This window comes from Emys orbicularis, chromosome 1, assembly GCF_028017835.1.
Source record: "Emys orbicularis isolate rEmyOrb1 chromosome 1, rEmyOrb1.hap1, whole genome shotgun sequence".
Classification (NCBI taxonomy): Eukaryota; Metazoa; Chordata; order Testudines; family Emydidae; genus Emys; species Emys orbicularis.
The window spans coordinates 133,376,383-133,404,365 of NC_088683.1; the positions used below are offsets into that span (position 1 = coordinate 133,376,383).

At 42.7% G+C, this 27,983-nt stretch overlaps 1 protein-coding gene across 1 annotated transcript in view; it reads left to right on the forward strand.

Annotated features, from left to right (window-relative positions):
- FBLN1 (fibulin 1) overlaps positions 1-27,983 on the forward strand; it is a 101,103-nt gene that overhangs the window by 48,977 nt on the left and 24,143 nt on the right. The window contains exons 15-16 of the mRNA XM_065410693.1: positions 14,876-15,018; positions 18,098-18,229. Coding sequence (XP_065266765.1) covers positions 14,876-15,018; positions 18,098-18,229 — 275 coding nt within the window. The remainder of the gene's footprint in view (positions 1-14,875; positions 15,019-18,097; positions 18,230-27,983) is intronic.

Sequence of the window (27,983 nt, forward strand, 5' to 3'; positions counted from 1 at the left end):
CGTCTAGCTCATGCACTGAATGAGGCAGGGAGGTGACAGTTATTTTTTTAAAGTTTATGAAATTTTGGAAACAATTTATTGTAACATCACAAGAGTCAGGAAGCTGAAAGCTGAGCAAGTTAGATGGAAGGGCTTTTTAAATCAGACTGTTGAGAAGTTTTTGGTTTTCTGTTTGCTTTCATAAAAACGTATTTGCTTCCAAAGACTAACAGACATTTTGGAGAAAGGACATTATGTTAAAGATTCAGTAACTCACACCTTCCATTAGGTGGAAGAGCTGACCATATGCATGTTCTGAGACACACGCATGTTCTGAGATACACACACCTTCCCCACCCCAAGGTCTTGCATCAAAACCAGGGCAAGCCAGATTTGATATGACTGATGCTTTAAAGGCACAAAGCAAGCAGAGAAAAATCTTTGTTTAAATGTCTTGCACAAGGTCAAACAAGTCCACGGCATAGCTGAAAGTAGAACTTAAGTGTTCTGATGCTTTGCCCTGTGTTCTAATTACATTACAAGCTTTTCCAGTCTGCATTTGGCTCTCTAATATATCTGGGCATTATGTATGTGTGAAATGTATCTGGCTCTAATGAGTCTGGCTATTATGAAACAACTCACCTAATGAGTTACTTATCAACTCAGTGTTGGTAAATGCAAAGTAATGCACATAATCCTAACTATATATACAAAATAATGGGGTCTAAATTAGCTGTTACCATTCATTGAAGTCATTGTGGATAGTGCTATGAAAACATCTGCTTAATGTGCAGGGGCAGTCCAAAAAACCCCCTATCAATGTTAGGAACCACTTGGAAAGGGGTAGATAATAAGAAAATACCATAATGCTACTATATAAATCCATGGTATGCCCACACCTTGGATACTGCATGTGGTTCTGGTCACCCCATCTCCATAAAGATATACACCTCTACCCCAATATAACGCTGTCCTCGGGAGCCAAAAAATCTTACTGCGTTATAGGTGAAACCGCATTATATCGAACTTGCTTTGATCCATCGGAGCGCACAGCCCCCCCCCCCCCCCCCCGGAGCACAGCTTTACCGCATTATATCCGAATTCATGTTATATCGGGTCGCGTTATATCGGGGTAGAGGTGTATTAGAATTGAAAAAAGGACAGAGAATTGCAACAAAAATTATTAGGAATATGGAACAGCTTCCATAGGAAAGAGATTTAAAAGACTGGGACTATTCATCATAGAAAAGAGATGACAAAGGGGGGATATGATAGAGATCTATAAAATCATGAATGGTGTGGAGAAAGTGAATTAAGAAAGTGTTATTTCCCTCTTTACATAACACAAGAACCAGGTGTCACCCACTGAAATTACAGTGCACTCCTTTATTAAGAATCACATCTGTCCCGAATAATTTGATTCTTATACACAGTTGATTCTTACAAGTGGAGTATTTTAGTTAGTATAGAAATGATTTTGTCCCAGTGGTTTCAGTCACTATGTGCGGTTGATTCTTATATCAGTGATTCTTAAAAATGGAGTGCACTTTAATAGACAGTAGGTTTACAAACAAACATAAGGAAGTACTTCTTCATTCCACACACAGTCAACCTGTGGAACTCATTGCCAGGGGATGTGAAGGCCAAAAGTATAAATGGGTTCAGAAAAGAATTAGCTAAATTCATCGAGGATAGGTTCATCAATGGCTATAAACCAAGATGGTCAGGGACACAGTCCCATTCTCTAAGGCTACGTCTACACTACCCGCCTGAATCGGTGAGTAGAAATCGATCTCTCGGGGATCGAATTATCGCGTCTCGTCGGGATGCAACAATCGATCCCCGAATCGATGCTTGTACTCCACCAGCGCAGGTAGGAGTAAGCGCCGTCGACGGGGGAGCCGCAGCGGTCGATTTGCCGCCGTCCTCACAGCGGGGGAAGTCGGCTCAGATACGTCGAATTCAGCTACGCTATTCGTGTAGCTGAATTTGCGTATCTTAAATCGACCCCCCCCCCGTAGTGAGGACGTAGCCTAAGTGTCCCTAAATCTCTGACTGTCAGAAGCTAGGACAGGATGACAGCGGATAGACCATTCAATAAATTGCCCTGTTCCTTTCATTCCCTCCATTCAGGCCCTGGCACCTACCACTGTTGGAAGTCAGGATACTGGGCTAGATGGACCATTGGTCTGACCCAGTATGGCCATTCTTATGTTCTTTTGTTCTTAAGTAAGCTCTCTCGTGAACAGAGAGTGGCAGATACTGAAGAACCCAAGTTATTTGACATTGTTGGCATCACTGAAACTTGGTGGGATAATACACATGATTGGAATGTTGGTGTGGATGGATACAGCTTGCTCAGGAAGGATAGACACGGGGGAAAGGGAGGAGGTGTTGCCTTATATATTAAAAATGTACACACTTGGACTGAGGTAGAGATGGACATAGGAGATGGAAGTGTTGAGAGTCTCTGGGTTAGGCTAAAAGGGGTAAAAAACAAGGGTGATGTCATGCTAGGAGTCTACTACAGGCCACCTAACCAGGTGGAAGAGGTGGATGAGGCTTTTTTTAAACAACTAGCAAAATCATCCAAAGCCCAAGATTTGGTGGTGATGGGGGACTTCAACTATCCGGATATATGTTGGGAAAATAACACAGCGGGGCACAGACTATCCAACAAATTCTTGGACTGCATTGCAGACAACTTTTTATTTCAGAAGGTTGAAAAAGCTACTAGGGGGGAAGCTGTTCTAGACTTGATTTTAACAAATAGGGAGGAACTCGTTGAGAATTTGAAAGTAGAAGGCAGCTTGGGTGAAAGTGATCATGAAATCATAGAGTTTGCAATTCTAAGGAAGGGTAGAAGGGAGAACAGCAAAATAGAGACAATGGATTTCAGGAAGGCGGATTTTGGTAAGCTCAGAGAGCTGATAGGTAAGGTCCCATGGGAATCAAGACTGAGGGGAAAAACAACTGAGGAGAGTTGGCAGTTTTTCAAAGGGACACTATTAAGGGCCCAAAAGCAAGCTATTCCGCTGGTTAGGAAAGATAGAAAATGTGGCAAAAGACCACCTTGGCTTAACCACGAGAATTTGCATGATCTAAAAAATAAAAAGGAGTCATACAAAAAATGGAAACTAGGACAGATTACAAAGGATGAATATAGGCAAACAACACAGGAATGCAGGGGCAAGATTAGAAAGGCAAAGGCACAAAATGAGCTCAAACTAGCTACGGGAATAAAGGGGAACAAGAAGACTTTTTATCAATACATTAGAAGCAAGAGGAAGACCAAAGACAGGGTAGGCCCACTGCTTAGTGAAGAGGGAGAAACAGTAACAGGAAACTTGGAAATGGCAGAGATGCTTAATGACTTCTTTGTTTCGGTCTTCACCGAGAAGTCTGAAGGAATGCCTAACATAGTGAATGCTAATGGGAAGGGGGTAGGTTTAGCAGATAAAATAAAAAAAGAACAAGTTAAAAATCACTTAGAAAAGTTAGATGCCTGCAAGTCACCAGGGCCTGATGAAATGCATCCTAGAATACTCAAGGAGCTAATAGAGGAGGTATCTGAGCCTCTAGCTATTATCTTTGGAAAATCATGGGAGACGGGAGAGATTCCAGAAGACTGGAAAAGGGCAAATATAGTGCCCATCTATAAAAAGGGAAATAAAAACAACCCAGGAAACTACAGACCAGTTAGTTTAACTTCTGTGCCAGGGAAGATAATGGAGCAAGTAATTAAGGAAATCATCTGCAAACACTTGGAAGGTGGTAAGGTGATAGGGAACAGCCAGCATGGATTTGTAAAGAACAAATCATGTCAAACCAATCTGATAGCTTTCTTTGATAGGATAACGAGTCTTGTGGATAAGGGAGAAGCTGTGGATGTGGTATACCTAGACTTTAGTAAGGCATTTGATACGGTCTCGCATGATATTCTTATCGACAAACTAGGCAAATACAATTTAGATGGGGCTACTATAAGGTGGGTGCATAACTGGCTGGATAACCGTACTCAGAGAGTTGTTATTAATGGTTCCCAATCCTGCTGGAAAGGCATAACGAGTGGGGTTCCGCAGGGGTCTGTTTTGGGACCGGCTCTGTTCAATATCTTCATTAACGACTTAGATATTGGCATAGAAAGTACGCTTATTAAGTTTGCGGATGATACCAAACTGGGAGGGATTGCAACTGCTTTGGAGGACAGGGTCATAATTCAAAATGATCTGGACAAATTGGAGAAATGGTCTGAGTTAAACAGGATGAAGTTTAACAAAGACAAATGCAAAGTGCTCCACTTAGGAAGAAAAAATCAGTTTCACACATACAGAATGGGAAGAGACTGTCTAGGAAGGAGTACGGCAGAAAGGGATCTAGGGGTTATAGTGGACCACAAGCTAAATAGGAGTCAACAGTGTGATGCTGTTGCAAAAAAAGCAAACATGATTCTGGGATGTATTAACAGGTGTGTTGTGAGCAAGACACGAGAAGTCATTCTTCCGCTCTACTCTGCTCTGGTTAGGCCTCAGCTGGAGTATTGTGTCCAGTTCTGGGCACCGCATTTCAAGAAAGATGTGGAGAAATTGGAAAGGGTCCAGAGAAGAGCAACAAGAATGATTAAAGGTCTTTAATTAAGAGAACATGACCTATGAAGGAAGGCTGAAAGAATTGGGTTTGTTTAGTTTGGAAAAGAGAAGACTGAGAGGGGACATGATAGCAGTTTTCAGGTATCTAAAAGGGTGTCATAAGGAGGAGGGAGAAAACTTGTTCACCTTAGCCTCTGAGGATAGAACAAGAAGCAATGGGCTTAAACTGCAGCAAGGGAGGTCTAGGTTGGACATTAGGAAAAAGTTCCTAACTGTCAGGGTGGTTAAACACTGGAATAAATTGCCTAGGGAGGTTGTGGAATCTCCATCTCTGGAGATATTTAAGAGTAGGTTAGATAAATGTCTATCAGGGATGGTCTAGACAGTATTTGGTCCTGCCATGCGGGCAGGGGACTGGACTCGATGACCTCTTGAGGTCCCTTCCAGTCCTAGAATCTATGAATCTATGAATTTATTTCAACTAAGGTTGGCATAAACATCCTTTCAAACTCTCCACCCAAACAAACAAGCAAAACTTTTTTTGATGTTATACTGTTTAGTATTGTTTTGAGCTGAGTCTACCCCCTTGGTCAAACCATGCCCAATGTCAGGTGACTCTTCCAACTTAAATAGTGAAGACATGAGGATATAGCAACATGCTTGTGTAGAGGACTCTAACATGCCTCTATTGAGTGCAGAGATTGATATGCACCCTATAAACACACAAAAACAGAGCCAAATTTCAGCACTGGTTGTACCACCAGGTCCTTCATTCAGCATATTGATATGGGTTCTATTTGTGGAATAAATTACAGAGCCATAGATCCATTGCTGAGTACAAAGCCTTACATCGAAAGGATCTAGGTACTCTCTCATCAGTACATGAGGAGTTTATGTACTTAACTCGTTTCATCATAATTGTATAAGTAGCCTTTGTATCAAGTGAAAGCGAGACTCAGAAACTAAGAACAACATAACAATTTCTCTTCTAACAATTTCCTTGATATAGAATACTTTATTATTTCCTTAAAAATAAAGTCTCTTTATTGTTTGGCAGAGGGTTTATTCTTTAAAGAATCAATATTTTGCACATAAAAACAAAGGTCTCAGTAATCGTTTATGATCAATGTTAAGTCAAGTAATATCATTTTAAAAGAAAAACAAATCTGAAACAGCGATCTAAAGTAATTATGAGTGGATCCAGGCATAGTTTTTTGCAATATTTTAATAATTGTATGTTTATTTTTTCAGGGCCATGCTTCTAACGTAATTGCAGAGGTTTTCAGGAATTATAAAGAGCTATTCAGAACTGCTCCACTCTAGGCAGTTTTATTTTTGCTCTGCTACACCAGTTCTCATTTTTTCTCTGGTATCCAGATCCCTCCCCTTCTCCAACCCTTTCTTTAAATAGGTTCCTTAGTGTTTTTACTCACAGCGACACTTAGTGATAGCAGGATTCAATAATGCTATGGCCAGCTAATCCATAGTGCAATACCACAGAGCTGGATATACACCCCTGGTCTTGGTCTGCTCGTTTGCTAGCACTAGGTTGTTAAATTGCCTACTGTATGATTTTCTTCTACCCGCAGAAGGGAAGAATTTAACGTTGGGCCTAGAAAGTACACTGGGATTTAGATACTCATTGTTTACTGTTATTGTGGGGCATGACTCCAGATTGAACTCTGGTACTTTGAATGCAATAATATTTGCTAACTATTCTTTGCGGCTATTTGATGGAACAGTCAGTACACATTCACTAAACCCACAGAGAAGTATGCAGTGTGAAGGGTGGATCACCAAACTATAAGACAAAAGGTCTTGAATTTTAAATAATTCTAACTTCCTAGCCACAGACATATGTCTCCACAAATAACATTTCAGAATCAGCAGAATGTCCTTTCAATAAGCTTTTTTTTTACATGAACTTTTATTTTAAAATTCATTTGACTTTAGCAGAAGAGTGGATCATCTGTATCCTTCTGCATGCGCATGCATGTGTAAATGCTTCCAAAAAGCCATCTGTATGAAGGAAAATTTTCCATGATTTCATACTTAGCATCTTACCTTTCTAACGTTTCCAAACAACAAAAACAAAAAACCACCAGATTAAATGCCATGAATTTTCTTAAGTGAAATTAATTGTGCGCTATGGAAAAAATGCAAAAACCAATATATAGCTTAAGTATCATAAGAGCAGTCAGGCACAATTAGGCCTCAACTTATGCCTGTTCTTTACACACATGAATAAAATAAGCATATGCAGGTTCTACCACTAGCCCGTTGGGTGATCTTGCCCAAGTCACTTTCCTCTCTCTGCCTTAGTTTCCCTATAAACTGGGGAATCCCGCAAAATGGGGATAATGATACTGACCTCCTTTTGAGCTCCAAAGATGAAAAGCTGTACATAAGAGCTAGGTATTATTATTATTTATCATTATTAAGTCTTTGAGGATTCAGGTTTTAGATTTAATTAAACACGCTTTGTTCAACAGGTTAGTGGCCGGTTATGAACATGACTATACTGTGTGTTCCGGCAGGAACCCAGAGTGCTCTTGATCTTGCTTTTTAAAAATAATTAGTCTGCCAGCAGTATTCAATTTGCATACACTCAAAGGGCCCTAACATGCGCAAGGCCATCTCACATTGGTGATGTGCAAAAAGCATCGTGTGGCTTGCTCAGAGATTTATGATTTACATAATCTGAGCCTGTAAGGACCCTATTTGTTGCATCATGGTGGAAGAAATGGAGTAGGTGCTCACATTTCTTACCAAGCATTCAGTGGGACGTGGCAGGAAGCAAGTAATGGTTTTGTGCCTGAACAGCCCTTGCAAACAACATTTTTTGCAAATAAATAATGTAGTACTTATCAGCTTTGGAAGCATACACAGGACATGAGTTGCATGTTTTGATGGCAATGCACTGGGTTAACTCACTTAAAAACAAAAACCCCCAAAACCTGGATTTCATTTTCTCATTGAGTTTAGCAAATGTCACATATAATTTTACTTGATGAATGGCTGTGCATAAGATGAGCCTGAACTTTACTGCTGTATCTGAACAACCGCAAACTCTGCGGAAGTTAAATATCCAGAACAGAATATCATTTATTTCCCCTAACTCTATCGCTGTCTGGAACAAAACCCTGGATTCTAAGATCCTGGACATGGGGAAGTTCAGATCCAGAACTGAACTTGGTGGTTTGGGTCTATTTTTAGTCTGAATTTCAAATCAGCCTTCATTTTAGGTGAATCTGTAATGCTATAAATACAGTTCCAAACCCACCAGATGACATATGCAGATTCTGATTAACATGTTAGCATACGATAATGTTCCCCATTAGCTATGAATGTTAATGTGTATGCCCATCTGTCATATTTTACAGGAGAAGCTTCACCTATTTCAGTAGCTGAAAGGAAAGAGATTGCTGCCTTTGCGGGGAGCATGACTTGCAGTGCCCCTGGTGGGACTAGGGCCACCAATCCATTGCCACCCTGACTGGCCAGCATTTTGTTGTGGGCAGGATTGGCCCTGATTGGCAGATTCACGGTCAGATGGATGTGGTGTGGTATGGAGGCTAGGAGTTGGAGGGGGAAGAAAAAAAGCAGTCAGCAAGGGGCTGGGAAACTACTAGCAACGTACTGAGATTTTTCCCATTCATATTTCCTTTTGAGTCAGGTCTGTAAGTGTGAGGTTTATTGGTCCAGGGCATGGGCTGGAGAAACAACATTATTGGGTCTGGTTTTTGGTGCCTGTTTAGAAATGTTATACATGAAGTTGAGCTGGTTCTCTTGGTTACACAGGGTAGCACTGATCACCCTGCTAGGATCTGGAAGAAGTTCCTCTTCAAAGTAAATTGGCCAAATTGTCATGGTTAGGGTCAGGAGTCTTCCTCTGCACTGCCATGAGTTAATAGACGTGATCTTGGGTGCCTTCAACTTTTGAGACTTTCAGGTTGTCCTTCAATATGTGGAAACCTTAAAGGATTAAAGTGGATACTTTGCACTTTCATAAAACCAGGGATCTATAAGGTATCTCAAGAACTTGGGCACCCCGAATTCACTAGTCACTTGGGAAAACATAGGCCTTTGTTTGCTAGGCATGAGACCACAAAACAAAAATCTACTGTTTTTGAAAGAAGCTAAGCTCTGTTAAAGAGGATCCTAGACAATTGAAGGCTAAGTTCAGATGACATTTCACCCATGGTAAGGTGTCTCAGACTCCTTTCTAGTTTAGCATATCAGTCGGTGTGAGGAAAGGGCAACTCTTCTAGAAGTGGTATAACTCTCTCCTAAAAACACAAACTACAAACAAGTGCATACTTATTTAATGAATGTCGGTTTGCATTATGATTGAGTCATATTGGAGAACGGATACAGTGCGCAAGTCAGCATATCATTTCTCACCCCACTGCCCCTTCCTTTGCTACCACGCTTGCTAAATGTACGTTAATCCTCCTCTTGTCTTGTGTTCTCACTTTTCTTGCAGTCGCTGTGAGCGCTTGCCTTGTAATGAAAATAAGGAGTGCCAGAGCCTGCCTTTGAGAATAACCTCCTATCACCTCTCTTTTCCTACCAACATTCAAGTACCTACCGACATTTTCCGCATGGGCCCTTCCAATGCTGTCCCTGGGGATAAAATTCTGCTGTCCATCATCAGCGGGAACGAGGAGGGTTTTTTCACCACAAAAAAAGTGAACAACTACAGTGGTATTGTGGTCATGAAGCAGCAAATCAGAGAGCCCAGAGACCTTCTTCTGACCATTCAAATGCAACTTTTCCGCCATGGAACTGTCAGCGCATTTATTGCCAAACTTTTTGTCTTTGTTTCTGCACAGCTTTGATCCCTAACATGCAGGCATCGGTGGCTATTTTTTCCCTCTGGCTGTGGCTTTTTATTTTTTTCTTCAATTTTAATAAAGTTTTAATGTCAATTCATCTATTGCATGCTGCACGTGCAATTTATTTATCATTGTTACAATTCTCCACTTTTCTCCATCACTTAACATCTCAATGTGGGCTGTGTTTCTTATATATGGCACACATCATTATATAAGGGGCAAAATAGAGGTTTCTAGGGGACCTTCAGTGCAACTTCTACCCACAAAGGATTGAGGACATAGATAGCTTTTGTATAGCAGGGCAACTAGAGCTTTTCTGAAGATGCACAGACTGATACATCTGGTTTCAGAACTCACTGGTGATTTGGGGTGCATCTCTGTTAAGGTTGTCCAAATTGGAACATCTTTAAGGCATCTGATTTTCAGAGAGTAGGTGGCTAACATGTTTTGAAACTCAAAGCCCTTTAAGGTGTCTTAAGTTATGCACTCAAAAACGGAGTCGCTTTTGAAAATTTAGGACTTCATTCCCAGCTGGTATAAATCAGCATAGCTCTGTTGAAGCCAATGAGTCTGATTTACACCAGCTGAGAATCTGACCCTTAGTTTTTAAGTATAATACAAAAGCGAACCCCCCTAAATGAAAGTTTTTAGGGCTGTTTCATCCTTTCACACATGGAACGTCCATTCAAGTCAAAACTAATGGTGGGAAAATAGCAACAAGCTTGTAAGCGCATTTCGTTAGTAGCAAATAGTGAGCACCTCCCTACTCAAGTGGTTATATTCTGAAGTGTCTCTAGAGAAAAAAAAATTAAAAGATGTTTTGTTGAGTTCCATGTCAATTTTCGCTCTCTGGTTTCCAGATCAAAGCTGATAAAATTACAAGTGTAAAGAGCTTTCCCCCCCCCCCCCCTTGCTAGCAACCCTGAAAAGCAAACCTGGATTCTGACGGTCAAATCTGGTTCCTTTCCAATTCTGTATGATCACCAATAATGAAGAGGATGCAACTGGAATTTATTTAGCAATTCTACTGGTGCATGAGCCAGTAGGGACCCTAGTTCATTCTCCAGTCATTGTACTGACTCTGCAGAGCTAACAAGAATAAAACATTAACCGTACAGACCTGGGGGCATTGTCCACATATTTTAACATGAATGCTCAGTCATGGCCTCGCATTATCCCTGTCCTATCTAGATTGCTCCTGCCAGGAATAATCTGTGTGAGCATAAAATAATCCATTGTCACGTAAATACAGACACCACAGACCAGCAGTAGGGAGAGAACTTGGAACCTCCAGTACCAGTGTCACAAGCCCTGACCAGTTGAGCTAAAGAAGTAACTATTACATGTAAGTTATAGACTTATATCCCCAAGGTGAGCCAACAACTAGATAAGGACATGATCATAACATTTAGCCAGTGTATTGCATGCTTCCTTAAGTAAAGCTTATCCCAAGTGTCTCACAGACAATCAAGTTCCATCGAGCGTGCCAATTTGTAATGAGCCTGTCACCGCATACTTATAAAGGTACCAGGGGCTACCAGTGGGGATAGAATCAAAACGTTACATACTGAAAGCACTAGCCTGTATTACTTAAGCTAAAGGAGTTTCTAATCCTACTGATAATATATGGCATCTACATGTATGCGGTTACAAGTTCATTACCTGGGCTGCTCCCCATGAGGCCATAGTCATCTTGGCTAGAGACACAAAAATAAGATTGGTTCCGCAGCATTAATATATACTCATTTGGGGGAGGAGGGGGCGGAATCAGGACAGTGCAAGAATCTGGCCCAAAGTACTGTAAAATGCTACAGTATACTATCATTTTATTGTGTGTGCGTATTGAGCAAGTAATTTAAGAACACAGAGTCCACATCTTATGGTATTAGACAAAAGCTTTCATACTTAAGTTTATTTAGAACTTTAAAGTATATATAATTATATAGCACCATTGATGTGCGAGGCTCTTTCCAGATAAGAGAATGAAACAATGTAAAGAAAAATGACAACCCAAGAAAAAAGGAAAATATTCAAGGGAGCATTATTTACAAAATAATCAGAGCAACTGGATTTGTCTTTATTTTTATTTTATTTTTGAACAAGCGTTAAGGAAGTAGCAGATAGCGCTGGAGCTGAGATTTGTGATAAAGGCAAGCCAAAAGGAAGGACAGGATTTGAAGGAGCAAAGATCTTGGCACACAGGATGGAGTCTGTTCCAGACTTCGTGGCCATTGTGGAAAGAGGCACAAGTAGGAGAGGAACACACAAAGCGTTTAGCAAAGTCTAAGATTGCGTGCAGGAGGAGTATGAGAAGGAAATAAACAGAAGGTAGTCAGAGCAGTGTGCAGCTTTGAAGGTGAAGATAAGGAGTCTGAACTAGGCCCTGAAAGAAAGAGGTTGTCCCCAAAGAGACCTGAGGACAGAGATGGTGTGGTTGGATCAATAGAAGAGCATGGTGGCATTGGCAGCTGTAGTTGGGATATGTTATAGAAGTTAGCAGAGCCATCAGAAGAAAGGAGGTCAGAGAAGGGAATGTTAGGGTAGCCAAGGTGAGAGAGAACCAAAGTACGAACCTGAATTTTAGCAATGGGGACAGAGAAAAAGGGGAAGCAGCCTCTTAGAGCCATAGGACGATGCGGTTAGAAGGGACCACAAAGGTAATCTAGTCTAATCCTCTGCCAAGATATAGGATTTGTTGTCTAAACCATCCAGCCACCTTTTGAAAACCTCCAGAACAGGAGATTCCATGACCTCCCTAGGCAGTGTGTTCCATTGTCCTACTGTTCTTACAATTAGGAAGTTTTTCCTGAGATTTAATCTAAAGCTACTATGCTGTAGTTTGAACCCATTGCCTCTTGTCCTACCCTCTGGGGAAAGAGAGAACAACTTTTCTACATCTTTTTTATGGGAGCCTTTCAAGTATTTGAAGATCACTACCATGTCCCCCCTTAATCTCCTCTTTTCCAAACTAAACTTACACAGTTCCTTCAGCCTTTGCTCAGGGGGCTTGAATTCCATCTCTTTGATCATCTTTGTCGCTTGCTCTGGATCCTTTCTAGTTTCTCTACATTTTTTCTATACATTCGTGACCAAAATTGGACACAATAGTCCAGCTGAGGCCTAACCAGCACCGAGCAGAGCAGTACTATCCCCTCCTATGACTTGCATGCTGTGCCTCTCTTAATGCATCCCAAAAGTGCAGAGAGAAATTGAGACATTCATAGATTCTCAGGCCAGAAGGAAACACTGTGGTTATCTAATATTACTTCCTGCATAACACAGTCCATAAAACTTTCCCAAACTAATGTGTGTTTGAACCAGAGTGTATCTTTTGGGGAAAATAGTCAAGTTTGATTTAAAAATTGACAGTGATTGAGAATCCAACACAACCTTTGGTAAATTGTTCCATTGGTTAATTACCTTCATGGTGAAAAATGTACTCCTTATGTTATTGAAAGTAAAGCCAGACTGACTTAGACCCATGATTCCAACCATGCAGGTCTCTGAAGGAAAGGACCATCTATATACATTACACGATAGAAACCTCTAAAAAATACCTGATATAACCTTTTCACATATTGTCATGATTTAAGATTCGATATCTCCTTTTCCAAGCCTAGATACAAGTGTTGTGCCTTCTTGGAAATCTGGGAATTATTCCTCTTCTGTTCTACCCGTGTGTGATAACTAGCCCTGATGAGCACTATCTTATTTAAAACTTGGCATTGGTTTAATCCTGTATGATCAGTGTAATTTTGAAAGGGGAAAAAGAAGTAAGCATTTTTCTGGTAGCTGACTATTTTTCTTATCTGATCACATGGGTATCATGTTACGTGTGTGTGTGAGAGAGAGAGAGAGAGTGAGTTGTGGATCCATGTGCACTAATTTCTGAATATAATATATTTTTCATTTTTCATATTCTTAAATTTCCCTATATATAATGCTAAAAAGAGAGGGAAAAAGTTACTAGGGTGTGGGGTTTTTTTGCCCTACTCCTTGTTCTGTTTATGATGTTTGCTAAAATGGGCTGATTTAGTCTGGGGACCAAATTGTATAATTTAGCAGACCCGTATTCTGAAATCAACAGTGTTGAATAACTGGAAGTTCCTTCTTCTCAACATAGAAACTAAACACTCTGTGACAAGTTCAAGAGTAAGGATATAGGATTTGTCATATTGGGTCAGACACTCTTTCATCAAGTCCAGAATTAACATTCAAAAGTGGGCAGACGTTTCAAGCAGAAGGAACCTCCGCCCTACCCTATCACATATCTAGGAAAATCTTCAGTGTTGAACGTGGGTAGGAGGTGGGAAATTGGAATTCCTTCTTAACCCATATAGTGATAATCCTAAAGCATGAATCTTAATTAAGAATAATGGGCTGGATCTTCAACTGGTGTAAATCAATGTAGCTCCATTGACTTCAGTTGGGCAGTATCAATTTATATCTGCAGAGCATATAGTTTCCTTAATATTGCATATTATTTTCTTTTATGAGTGTTTTGCTTTACACACAGTCATCATGTGCAACATTGTTTGCTTTAATGAGTAAGCATGGGAAGAATTTGAAAAGAACAGGAATATTTTGTTTTTGACGGTATCTGACAAAGTAAAGATTCAATTTTTATTTTTTCCTCTTCTGTGTGAAGTTTTCCCTTTACATCTTGTAATCTCCCTCCCTCCAACTACAAATCCTGAGACTACAAACTTTTCTTTTTTGCTTGGAAATGTGAAGAAATGGGCAGGTCAAAGTTGAGATCGCTTGTAGGGCTTAGGGAATGAGCAGCTGGTGGTGATATAATATGAACTGACCCTTACCATTTCCCCAAACTCAAAATGAAACCTTTGGGGTTTGGAATAATTTGATTAACCTTTTCCCCCCTCCCTCACCCAATTTCCATTCCTCTCTGTTTTCTCAATTTGGATGGAAAGGGGAGGTACAGAAAAGACTGAAAGAAAGACTCCTTTGGCTCTTGTGCTATAAATCATGTGAGAAAACCTGCCCTGATACTTCCTGCCAGATTTCTAGACCAGAGAAGTTTGTCTAAGCTTTGGATGAATGTCTGATACCTAAGTGAGCACTGTGTACCAGATGTTAAGCTCATGTAATTCACTGTAGTTCTACTAAAGTCAATGAAGCTGGTTTACACCATGTGAGAATCTAGCCCTGAACTGATGGTCCTTTTGTGTTTGGATAGCTATCTTTCATGGGTATCTCTTATACTGGATTTCTCACATTGCAATTAGTAGGTCCTGAGGGTTAGAGATCCAGTCTTGAGGATTTCATGACTGCAACTCTCAGTCAAGCCAAATTATTCCAGAGTACTGTAGTTTGGATGATTTTCACTTGACTAAGAGTTTGAGGGGAATAATGAATACTTGTATCCATTGTAGCTTTTGGTTCCCCATCTTGCAAAACAAACTAATTCATTTTCATGGTTAATAGTTATCTTTTTGTTTTCCCTCTTAGAGTTGGACTTGAAAGGACAGATACTATTCGCTGCATTAAGTCTTGCCGACCAAATGATGTCAACTGTATGTTGGATCCAGTACACACAATTTCCCACACAGTCATTTCACTACCCACATTCAAAGAATTTACTAAGCCTGAAGGTAAGTGTTCCTTGTTCCAGTTAATAGCCTATAAGATTAAAAAAAAAAAACACCTGGAAATCCTTGCTTAAAGCCAGAATAACTATCAGTGCAGTAAAATGTTTGCACAGTCCCAAATTCTATCATTTATTCCTTCATAATTATTTATTACTATTTGTATTACCATAGAGCCTGGGAGCTCTAGTCATGGATCAGGAGTTTATACCTTTGTGGGGCAAAAAAATCATTCTGAGCTCAAACACACACAGGTTCTTAGTTTAGGAGAATATTTGAGCCTGAATATTCATGTGCACTATGCCCACTGTGCACTGCTCTAGCTATGAAAAGGCGCATGGAAGTGGGTGTAAATGTAATTTATATTACTCTGCCAGAGCAGTGCAAAGTGGGCATAGTATAAATGAGACTCCAACCCCCTTTTTCTTTGTTCAAATTATAAGAATGGGGGAGTGGGAGTTAGATGAAAAAGGAAAGAGGTCTTACCCACTTTCCAATGGTAAAATCCTCACCCCATTTAAGTCAATGGAAAACTATATTGACTTCGATGGGGCTAGGATTTCACCCTGAGTTTTACAAGAGCAAATCTGAGTGGCACTTTTTCAATCTAAATTGATGATTATTGACCTATTGGAAAAATGTTTTAAATTCCATTTGAGATTTTAACATTAAATAAACTAAGGAAGTCAGCAAGAGAGTGGCCTGGGATTCAGAGCTTGTTTGGGGGTATTTTCAAAAGCACCTATGTGGTTAGGATCAAAGTCTCATTGAAAGCCAGGGGGCTTTGTGCACCCTAATCATTTGGAACCTTTTAAAAAATCCTGCCTTGCATCTTTAGGCCATTGGCTGGATTTGAAACTAAGTCAGTAATGACCAAATCGTGTTAGTATCTGATGGCTGTTTGGTGAATTATGTGAAATGAATTGATGGTCTCTGTATGGTTTCTATTATAAAATATTCTACATTGTGAAAATCACCACAGACCGGCATCTTTGCTGGCTTTCTTGTCAGAAAGGCCAATTCATCAAAAATGAGCATCCCTCTTCCCCCTAAAGAGGGTGTTCCCTCCAAGCCAGTCTTTGCACTTTGGTGGGACACTATGAGGAAGCTTGTGCTGCTGTTGCTTGTGTGGTACCTGTGGGTTATCAGTCCTTCACCTTTCATGAGCATAACATTCACTTTCAGCCTTTAAAAATAATATTACAGAGTAAATGCCAAATTTTGATCTTTGAGTACAGCTCCTGTTGATTTCACTGGGAAGTACCTACAACTCCGTGGTGGAATTTTGTCTTCAGTGCCATTCATGTGCAGGATGCACATTCAGTAACAATTTGTGAGATCAGGGCTTTCACTGCGCTAATCTACATAAGAAACTTCAGGGTTCCTCATTCACTTCCTGCCAGATGAGATTTTTCTCCAAATGTGCCACTATGTCTGATCTCAGTAGAAGACCTGTACACAGTTGTTGGAGTTTCTCTTAGACCTCTGGAGCAGTTTTAATCACCATGGAAGATCCTTATTTCTCCATGTCAGTTTTCTCACTTGTTTTCAGAACCTCAGATACACAGGTGTTGTCCCTAGGAGGCGCAGAGCCTTCTGGGGTTTCTCACTGTCTGCACTGAGAGACTTTAGACCAGATTCAGTCACAGGAAAAGATTCTGGAAAAACTGCAGAATCATAAAACAAAATGGTCACATCTCTGAAAGATGAGATTTAAAAAACAAAACAAAACAAAAAAACCTTGATGCCTTCATTTGAGATCAGAGAGCCAGAATCTCAGCCCTGGCAGCAGATCGAGGGACGTGATCATTCCCCTTTATTCGACATTGGTGAGGCCTCATCTGGAGTACTGTGTCCAGTTTTGGGCCCCACACTACAAGAAGGATGTTGAAAAATTGGAAAGAGTCCAGCGGAGGGCAACAAAAATGATTAGGGGTCTGGAGCGCATGACTTATGAGGAGAGGCTGAGGGAACTGGGATTGTTTAGTCTCCAGAAGAGAAGAATGAGGGGGGATTTGATAGCAGCCTTCAACTACCTGAAGGGGGGTTCCAAAGAGGATGGAACTCGGCTGTTCTCAATGGTGGCAGATGACAGAACAAGGAGCAATGGTCTCAAGTTGCAGTGGGGGAGGTCTAGGTTGGATATTAGGAAACACTATTTCACTAGGAGGGTGGTGAAGCACTGGAATGCGTTACCTAGGGAGGTGGTGGAGTCTCCTTCCTTGGAGGTTTTTAAGGCCCGGCTTGACAAAGCCCTGGCTGGGATGATTTAGTTGGGAATTGGTCCTGCTTTGAGCAGGGGGTTGGACTAGATGACCTCCTGAGGTCCCTTCCAACCCTGATATTCTATGATTCTATGATTCTATGGCAGTGCTGCCTCAGTGGAAAGTATCGAGAGCTGCCCTAAAGGGGAAGCTGAGGGTTCACCCTCACAGAAATTCTGTGCTACCCACTCCCCAACCCTTCCATTTAGGAGATAGGAGGGAATGTGTCAGGAGTGAGAGGGGGTGGGGCAGACTACACGACCTGCCTCATCCTTGGCTAGCACAGTGGTCCTCATGGGACTGCTGCAGCCACCATAACTTCTTAGGCCATACTTAAGACTGCTGTGTTGCCACCAAAGGGAATCAGAGTACAGGGGCTGATCTCCATTTCTTCTCAGCACACGCCATCAGTTTAGTGGGTCCTGGAGGCATTGCACTATATCAGTCCCTAGTGGAGGGAACAGTTCGTGGTTGTCTTGAGACATCATGTTGAAGTGCTGATTGATATTTGCAGTGATCTTGTCAGACTCTAAAAGGACTCATGACTTTGACTGCAGGGCTTTTGACTGTGGTGGCTTGGGATAGTAAGCTAGGGAGAAATAGGGATCTCCTTAAGCACTGCTCCAGTTCTCACCCCAAAAAAGGTACCTTGCCTATTTTTAAGTGTGCAAATTCAAAAAGAATAGTTTTACCAGTTTTGAAATAAAATGGCACATTATCTATTGCTCAACACAATTAATTTTGTAGACTGAGTATTGAGCTTAGCCACATTAAATTGACTTCAAACCCTTTAACACATTTTGTGATGCTTTTGTTGACAGAGATTATTTTTCTTCGTGCCATAACACCTGTGCTCCCAACCAACCAGGCAGATATCATATTTGACATAACAGAAGGAAATCTAAGGGATTCCTTTGATATCATCAAGCGTTACATGGATGGCATGACTGTGGGTGAGTACAGTATTTTCCGTGTACAGTATGTGTTCCTTTTCCTGTCAGTAATATCAGAAGATGTAGGTCGAAAGGGGCAAAGGAGTATAACTCAGGGTAGCTTTCTAACTTGACTTTCAAGTCTATATCAGTTTAATATTCACCCTGTCTGGTCACATATGGTTCATCTGATCTGATTTTACAGACTTTGATTTGGCCTCAGCATAAATTTGGGGGAAATTTTAAATATAAATCCATTGAGAAATGGATCTAATTACACATAGAAATTTTCATCTTTAAAATTGTCCTTCCCCCATTATAACGGAAGCAGTTAGAAGTATACCATAGAAGATTTTAACGGTAAAATTTCTCCAGTTGCTGCTGCTGCTTTTCCCCCTCTTCTTTCCTTATTGATTCTACAGTTTAAATAGCATGGTAACAATTTATGGTGAATAATAATGCATTTACATTGTAACTACCGGGTACTTCACTGAAGCTGTAACTGTTTCAACATTGATTGGCAGGTCAAATTTATTGTTTTTTCCAACTTCATAATTGTAAAACATGTAAGTAGGCAGGGATTCCTTGCTGGCAGATTGTGCTGCTGTCTTTTGAGGGTCTGTCAGTTAGGCATATGTAAGTAAATAACTGCATGTGTTGCAACTTTCTGGCCTATATTCGAGGGGTCCATAGAATCATTTGGTTTAGAAAGGACTTGTACATAGGACACAAAGAAATGCACAGGATCAGGTTACGCCCTGAAGCGTGGGATTTGAAGCATGAGATTTGCTTTGCTTTGTCTTAGCATGTACATATGAAAACAAAAGAATATTTCCCCACAATTATTTGTGTTTAACATGTATATTTTATACTCTGGTTGGAGCCCAGATTTATGTATGTGCTTTTATGACTGTGAAAAGGATTCTCCTTCTGGATTGTGAGTAAAATCCTTGATGTATTTTTTACATATTGAAATGTTGATGTGGAGTAAAATGTTTTTATGGGGCACTATATTTAGCCTGGTCTGTAGGTGGCACTGCTGTATTTCAGAAATGTGACAATACAGTATCAGCAATGTCTAAGTTTATATTACTGCAGATAAAACAAACAGTCACTAGGTTTCTGTTTCATTCTTTATCAGACAGAAATGTGCAGCTGAATGCTAAGAGAGGTTTATAAGATTACAGATTTCAGGCATTGATTCTTTAAAAAATATACAAACATTATCAAGATCACTCTGTAGCTAGAGACTGGGAGTGGTTGGCTCACTACAAAAGCAATTTTCCCTCTCTTGTTATTGACACCTCCTCATCAGTTATTGGGAGTGGACCACATCCACCCTGATTGAATTGGCCTTGTCTTCACCGGTTCTCCACTTGTAAAGTAACTCCCTTCTCTTCATGTGTCAGTATATAATGCCTGTATCTGTAATTTTCACTCCATGCATCTGAAGAAGTGGTTTTTTTTACCCACGAAAGCTTATGCCCAAATAAATCTGTTAGTCTTTAAGGTGCCACCGGACTCCTTGTTGTTTTTGTGGATACAGACTCACACGGCTACCCCCTGATACTCTGTAGCTACCATAGTTTTCTTTCCCCACATTTGTTCTTGTCTGAAAAAATAATGCCATGTATAGAATTATGACTGGTCATGGCACTTGCCTGAGGGAAACTGTCCAGTTTTGAGCAATAGGACATAAAGCAAATGGCACTTAACTAAATAAGCCAGATATATGTTTTGTAATGTATAGGAGAAGAAGGATGGTCTTATACACAAATCTAAGAATGAGTTGATCTAATTTATATACCCAGCTATACAGGAGACTTCCTGATTGACATTTAACTTCTCTGTACCTCAAGTCCCCATGTGCAATATGGGGATAATAATATCTATCTACAGTACCTTGCAGAGGTGCTGAGGCTCAATGAATTCCTGTATGTAAAAGCACTTTGAGATTAAGGCAGACGGTGCTACAGGAGTGCAAAGTGTCATCATTTATTTAATTTTCTGGATAGATTAGGTTTGCATTGCTGAATGGCGAATCAGGGCCTGAACAGCGGGAGCAAGAACAGGGCTTCATTTTCAGGGCCGCCCAGGAGGGGGGGCAAGTGGGGCAATTTGCCCCAGGCCCTGGGCCCCGCAGGGGCCCCCATGGAGTTTTTTGAGGTCCTTGGAGCGGGGTCCTTCACTCGCTCCGGGGGCGCCGGAAAACTCTCGCAGGGCCCGGGTCCCCGGAGCTTCTTCCGCTCTGGGTCTTTGGCAGCAATTCGGCGGCGGGGGGTCCTTCCGCTCTGGGACCCGCCGCTGAAGTGCCCCGAAGACCTGCGGCGGGGGGTCCTTCCGTCCTGGGACCCGCCGCCGAAGTGCCCTGAAGACCCGCGGCGGGGGGTCCTTCCACCCCGGGACCCGCCGCTGAAGTGCCAGGTCTTCGACGGCAATTTGGCGGCGGGGGCCCCCCGCCGCTGAAGACCCCAGACCCCCTGAATCCTCTGGGCGGCCCTGTTCATTTTGCAAAATCCTACTTAAAAACAACAGTGAACTAAAATGCCTCTTGTGGTGTCTGGTCTATCTGTGCTTCCTTCAAACATTTTTCATAGATCTCAAGTGGAAATTAGAGATGATCATAACTCTAGTTCTAGAAAAAAAAAATGATGAAAAGCAACCTGCCTGTAGCTCAGAGGGAAAAAGCCAACTGATCTTACATGGAGGGGTAGGGATTCAGGCCACTAGTTTGTACGGGTGAAATCAGGAACACAGACTGGTGCTGCTAGCAGCAACTCTGCTGCTCTTACAACTATTGTATTATTATATTTGTTTATTTTAATAGCTCCCAAAAGGGTGCTAGGAACCTTCCAAGACACAGAAAAAGACATGACCCCTAACTCCAAGGAGTTTACAAACCAATTTCAGATATGACACAACAAGGGGAGGGGATGGTTTGCATGCATATATGAGGGGAAGAAGGATAGAGACAACATCTGTAAAATGATGTAGTTATTCAGCAGAGGCTAGTGATCGTGATGATGCAAAGAATTTAATTTTTTTGAGAGAAATATACTGCATGAAAAAGCAGAAGTCTTAGTTGGCAAGTTTCAGTTTGTTGTAGGATTTGCAGAAGAAGTGGGTCTATAGGAAGGATTTAAAAGAGGAGAAGGTAATAGCTTCATGGACCAGTTCAGGGAAGATGTGGAAGAAAGCAGGGAGATGGTTATTGGTGGGGAGGGTGATACAATAAGATAAATAGGGAAGAGAAGATTTATGTAGTGCAATGAGACAAAACCTGAACTTGGTGCCATGGAGAAGATGGGGAGGGAGGGGGACTTGATCAGGTTGACAGGCCAGGAAGACTATCCTGGTGGCAATGTTTTGCATGAACAGGATGGAGGTTGATGTGGGTGTCACATAAGTCAGAAGAAGAAAGCTACCAGACGTTCCCTTGGGATGGTGCTTGGGGTATGCTACAGACACCCCAGGGTCTGATTTGGATTTGGATGTTCGCTGAGATTTCTCAGGATCTGTTCTCAGCCCCCCGAAAGACCTGGAAGACAAAAAAAGAGAGGAAGGCCGCGAAGGCCTTGGGAACCCGGATCCTGACCCAGGGCCAGAAGACCTCCCTAGTAGGCAGATGGACACAAGCAGCCAACAGAGAAACTTCCACCACAGAAGGTGAGCCAGAGGCTTCCCACAGCCATGATGGTGGCGAGCCATTGGAAGAAGCAGAAGAAGAAGAACCTGGGAGCTTGGGCAGGTTAGTCCCGGGAGAGAGACTTTCGGGCGGGACCAGGAGGAGGACCCCAGATATGATCATGCCAGGAAAGAGGTGGCCGAGATCGATGGGGTACCTGTGGATGGGAAGGTCCGGAGTTCCGGACCTTACTTTATAGTGAAGAAAGATCTCCTGTACTGTGTGGTGCAAATGCAGGAGCAAGAGATACAACTTCTGGTGCCACGAAAACATCAAAAAGCCATATTGAGTCTCGCCCACAGTCACCTGTTTGGAGGACACCTAGGGGTAGAGAAAACCCAGGCACGGATCCTGCGGAGGTTCTTCTGGCCAGGAGTACACGAAGATGTCAGGTGATATTGCACCTCTTGTCCAGAGTGTCAGTTACATAGCCCTTGCCCACACTTGCGGGCTCCTTTGATACCTCTTCCGATAATAGGGGTTCCTTTCGAACAGATAGCCATGGACCTAGTAGGGCCCCTAGAGAAGACAGCTCGGGGCCATCAACATGTGCTTGTTGTACTGGATTATGCAACCCGGTACCCGGAAGCTGTTCCCCTACGCAACACGGCTTCCAAAACAATAGCTAAGGCGCTAGTACAGATCTTTGCCCGGATTGGGCTACCCAAGGAGATATTAACTGATCAAGGGACACCTTTCGTGTCCAAGTTGATGAAAGATCTCTGTTCGTTGCTCCACGTACAAGCCCTACGGACCTCTGTATACCACCCGCAAACAGATGGCCTTGTGGAAAGGTTCAATAGGACCCTCAAGGCCATGATCAGGAAAGAGGTAAGCCGGGATGGGAAAGATTGGGATACCCTATTGCCTTACCTCATGTTCACCATCCGGGAGGTTCTGCAAGCCTCCACGGGTTTCTCTCCGTTTGAACTACTATATGGGCGCCACCCCTGGGGCATATTGGATATAGCCAGAGAAGCCTGGGAAGAGGAGCCAAATCCCAGAAGGAACATAGTTGAGCATGTACTGCAGATGAGAGATCAGATAGCCTGAGTTACGCCCATTGTACGGGAACACTTGGAGAGAGCACAGGAGACCCAACGAACCCATTATAACCACCAAGCGAAGCTTCGATGGTTCCAACCAGGGGATCGGGTGATGGTACTGGTGCCCACAGCAGAAAGTAAACTGTTGGCCCAGTGGCAGGGACCCTACAAAGTAATCGAAGCCGTGGGAGAGGAGAACTATAAGGTGCAGCAGCCAGGCCGCCGGAAACCAGAGCAAATTTTCCACATCAATCTTCTAAAAGCTTGGCACGATCGAGAGGCATGCTTAGTCACCCAGGAGACCCTTCCCCAGGAGGACAATTTACAGGAGCAAGTGAGGATATCACCTGACTTGACGCCGATCCAAAAGATCGAGGCAGCCGACATGATTAATCGCAACCGAGATGTGTTCTCTACAAAACCGGGGCGGACGACTGAGACCTATCACCATATCTGCACGATCCCCGGAGCCAAGGTAACATTGAGACCCTACCATATCCCAGCAGCCAAAAGAGAACAAATCAAGGCCAAAGTAAAGAAAATGTTAGAATTACGGGTTATTGAAGAATCTTACAGTCAGTGGTCCAGTCCAATCATTTTAGTGCCTAAACCTGATGGTACCACGAGATTCTGTAATGACTTTCGCCGACTGAATGAAGTATCCCAGTTCGACGCATACCCCATACCACGCATTGACGAACTGGTTGACCGACTGGGTAGTGCCCGATTCTTGACTACACTGGATCTGACAAAAGGGTACTGGCAGATTCCCCTGACCAAAGAAGCTAAAGAAAAGACAGCGTTCTCCACTCCGAACAGGCTATTCCAGTACACCGTCCCCCTTTTGGGCTACATGGGGTCCCGGCCACATTCCAGCGCCTCATGGATAAGCTGCTGCGCCACCATACTAGTTATGCAGCTGCATACCTAGATGGTGTCATCATCCATATGCCAGACTGGGGAACCCACTTGGAGAAAGTTGAGGTAGTACTGCGCACCTTAAGGCGGGCTGGCCTCACCGTTAATCCCGCTAAATGCGCCATTGGGGTAGCAGAGGCTAGGTACCTGGGATATATTGTAGGAAGAGGCATAGTGAAGCCCCAAACGAATAAACTAGAGGCGATTCAAAACTGGCCCCAGTCGACCCGAAAGAAGAGGTCCGCGCGTTGCTAGGCGTGGTAGGCTACTACCGACGTTTTATTCCCCACTTCGCCACTAGGGCAAGTCCCCTAACAGACCTGGTGAAGGCCCGAGGTCCAGACATGGTGAAGTGGACTGATGCAGCAGAGGGGGCGTTCACAGACCTTCAGACGGTCCTCTGTAATGACCCCGTACTCATAGCCCCGGACTTTAACAAGGAATTTATTTTACAAACAGACGCTTCTGAGGTGGGGTTGGGGGCGGTTCTGTCGCAAATGGTGGGAGAAGAGGAACACCCGATCCTCTACCTAAGCAGAAAGCTTCTCCGAAGAGAACAGAAATACGTAGTAGTAGAGTAGAATGCCTTGCTGTCAAATGGGCCATGGAGACACTGCGTTATTACCTCTTAGGCCGGAGATTTACTCTTGTGATGGACCATGCACCCCTCCAGTGGATGCAGCGGAATAAGGAAAAGAATGCAAGGGTCACCAGGTGCTTCTTATCCCTCCAACTGTTCCAGTTCCACATACGGCACAGGGCTGGATGCCACCATAGCAACGCTGATGGTCTGTCACGAGCACACTGCCTGGCGTCCCAAGTTGCCCAACTCTATGGTGTTGAGCACAGGGGTGGGGGAGATATGTGACGGGGCAAGGCCAGATGGCTATAGAAAAGTAGTGGGAGATAGATATATTAGCCCCAGGTTAAACAAATCCCTGGTACCAGGATAAGTAAATGGCAGCTGCTCCAGGTCAATTAAGACACCTGGGGCCAATTAAGAGCTTTCCAGAAGGCAGGGAGGATGCTAGGTTGATGGGGACACCTGAAGCCTATCAGGGGCTGGCTGAAACTAGTTAAAAGCCTCCCAGTTAGTCAGGTGGGCACGCATGTCAGGAGATGTGGGAGGTAGTTATGCCGTTGGAGAGACTGAGCTGTACACACCATATCAGGCACAAGGAAGGAGGCCCTGAAGTAAGGGTGAAGTGGAGCTTGAGGAAGTGGGGGCTGCTGTGGGGAAGTAGCCCAGGGAACTGTACGTGTCCTGTTCCTAAAAGGTCAGCTACCATAGCTGATACTATTAGGGTCCCTGGGCTGGAGCCCAGAGTAGAGGGTGGGCCAGGGCTCCCCCTCTTTGCCCCCCTGATTAATCACTGAGACTGGGAGACAACAGAGACTGTGCAAGGGAGGATAGCTTCTCCTCATCTCCCTCGCTGGCTTATGAAGAAAATGGCTCAGTAGACTGTGACCCTTGTCTCTAGAGAGAGAAGGGTTAAGTGGAGGGTCATAGTGAGCCTCTGAGGCTAGCGAAATCCATCAGGAAACGCAGGACCCACGGAGACAAGGACAGAGCTTTGTCACAGAAAGAAGAAGTGGGACCACTAAGCACTGAGGATGGGGTAGAGATTAAAGATAATCTAGGCATGACCCAATACCTAAACAAATACTTTGCCTCCGTTTTTAATAAGGCTAACGAGGAGTTTAGGGACAGTGGCAGGATGGCCAATGGTAATGAGGATATGGAAGTAGAAATTACCACATCCGAGGTGGAAGTCAAACTCAAACAGCTTAATGGGACTAAATTTAGGGGGGGGAGGGGCTCAGATAATCCCCATCTAAGAATATTAAAGGAACTAGCACATGAAATTGCAAGCCCAATAACAAGAATTTTTAATGAATCTGCAAACTCGGGAATTAAACCCTATGCCTGGAGAAATATTAAGAAAGGGGAAAAAACGTAATCCAGGTAAGGTGATCAGACAGCAAATGTAAAAAAATCAGGACAGGGGGTGGGGGATAATAGAAGCCTATATAAGAAAAAGACCCAAAAATCGGTACTGTCCCTATAAAATCGGGACATCTGATCACCCTAGATCCAGGAAACTACAAGACCATTAGTTTGACCTCAATTGTATGCAAGGTCTTGGAACAAATTTTGAAAGAGAAAGTAGCTAAGGACATAGAGGTAAATGGTAATTGGGATAAAATACAACATGGCTTTACAAAAGATAGATCGTGCCAGACCAACCTGATCTTCTTTGAGAAGATAACTGATTTTTTAGACAAAGGAAATGCAGTAGATCTAATCTACCTGGATTTCAGTAAGGCATTTGATACAGATCTGCATGGGAAATTATTAATTAGTTAAATTGGAGAAAATGGGGATTAATATGAGAATTGAAAGGTGGATAAGGAACTGGTTAAAGGGGAGAGGACAATGAGTCATGCTGAAAGGTGAGCTGTCAGGCTGGAGGGAAGTTTCAGTGGAGTTCCCCAGGGATCCATCTTGGGACCAACCTTATTTAACATTTTCATTAATAGCCTTGGCACAAAAAGTAGGAGCATGCTAATAAAATTGGCAGATGACACAAAGCTGGGAGGTATTGCCAATTTGGAGGAGGACCGGAATATCATACAAGAAGATCTGGATGACCTTGTAAACTCGAGTAATAGAAATGGGATGAAATTTAATAGTGCAAATTGCAAGGTCATGCACTTAGGGAGTAACAACAAGAAGTTTTGCTATAAGCTAGGGGCTTGTCAGTTGGAAGTGACAGAGGAGGAGAAAGACCTGGGTGTATTTGTTGATCACAGGATGACTATGAGCCACCAATGTGATGTGGCTGTAAAAAAGGCAAATGCAGCCCTGGAGTGCATCAGGCAAGATATTTCCAGTAGAGACAGGGAAGTGTTAGTACCATTATACAAGGGACTGGTGAGACCTCATCTGGAATACTACAATTCTGGTCTCCCAAGTTTACGAAAGATGAACTCAGACTGGGACAGATGCAGAGAAGGGCTCCTAGGATGATCTGAGGAATGGAAAACCTACCTTATGAGAGAAGACTCAAAGAACTTGACTTGTTTAGCCTAACCAAAAGAAGGCTGAGGGGAGATACAACTGCTCTCTATAAATGCATCAGAGGGATAAATACCAGGGAGAGAGAGGAGTTATTTAAGTTAAGCACCAGTTTGGACACAAGAACAAATGGATATAAACTGGCTATCAGCAAGTTTAGACTTGAAATTAGATGAGGGTTTCTAGCTATCAGAGGTGTGAAGTTCTGGAACAGCCTTCCAGGGAGAGCAGTGGGGGCAAAAAACCTAACTGGCTTCAAGACTGAGCTTGATAAGTTTATGGAGGGGATGGTATGATGGGACTGCCTACAATGGCATCATTGCCATGTAGCTGATCTGCAACTGCTAGCAGCAAGTATCCCTACCAGCCGGTGATGGGACATTAGATGGGGAGAGCTCTCAGTTACTACAGAGGATTCTTTCCCAGGTATTTGGCTGGTGGGTCTTGCCCACATGCTCATGGCCTAACTGATTGCCATATTTGGGGTCAGGAAGGCATTTTCTCCCAAGTCAGATTGGCAGAGACCATAAGGGGTTTTCTCCTTCCTCTGCTGCATGGGGCATGGGTAACTTGCAAATTTAAATTAGACTAAATGGTGGATTCTCTGTAACTTGAAGTCTTTAAATCAAGATTTGAGGACTTCAGTAACTCAGTCAGAGTTTATAGGTCTATTGCATGAGTGGGTGGGCCAGGTTCTGTGGTCTGCAATATGCAGGAGGTCAGACTAGATGATCATGACGGTCCTCTCTGGCCTTATAGCCTATTAGTTTATGACGAGAATGTTACAATAATCAAGATGTGAGATGATGATGACCTGCATGCGAGTACTGCTTGTATAAATAGAGCGAAAAGAATGGATCTCAAAAAAAAAATTTTAGGAAGATGTTCCTGCCCACTGGCTTTTGTATAGAGACAGGGAGGAGTTGATATTGACCCCTAGGTTAAAGCCAGAGTTATGCGGCTTTATGCGGGGGATGGTGATGGCAGAGAATTGGGGAATGAAGAGGGTTTGGGAGGAATGATCAGGTGTTCAGTTTTAGCCATTAT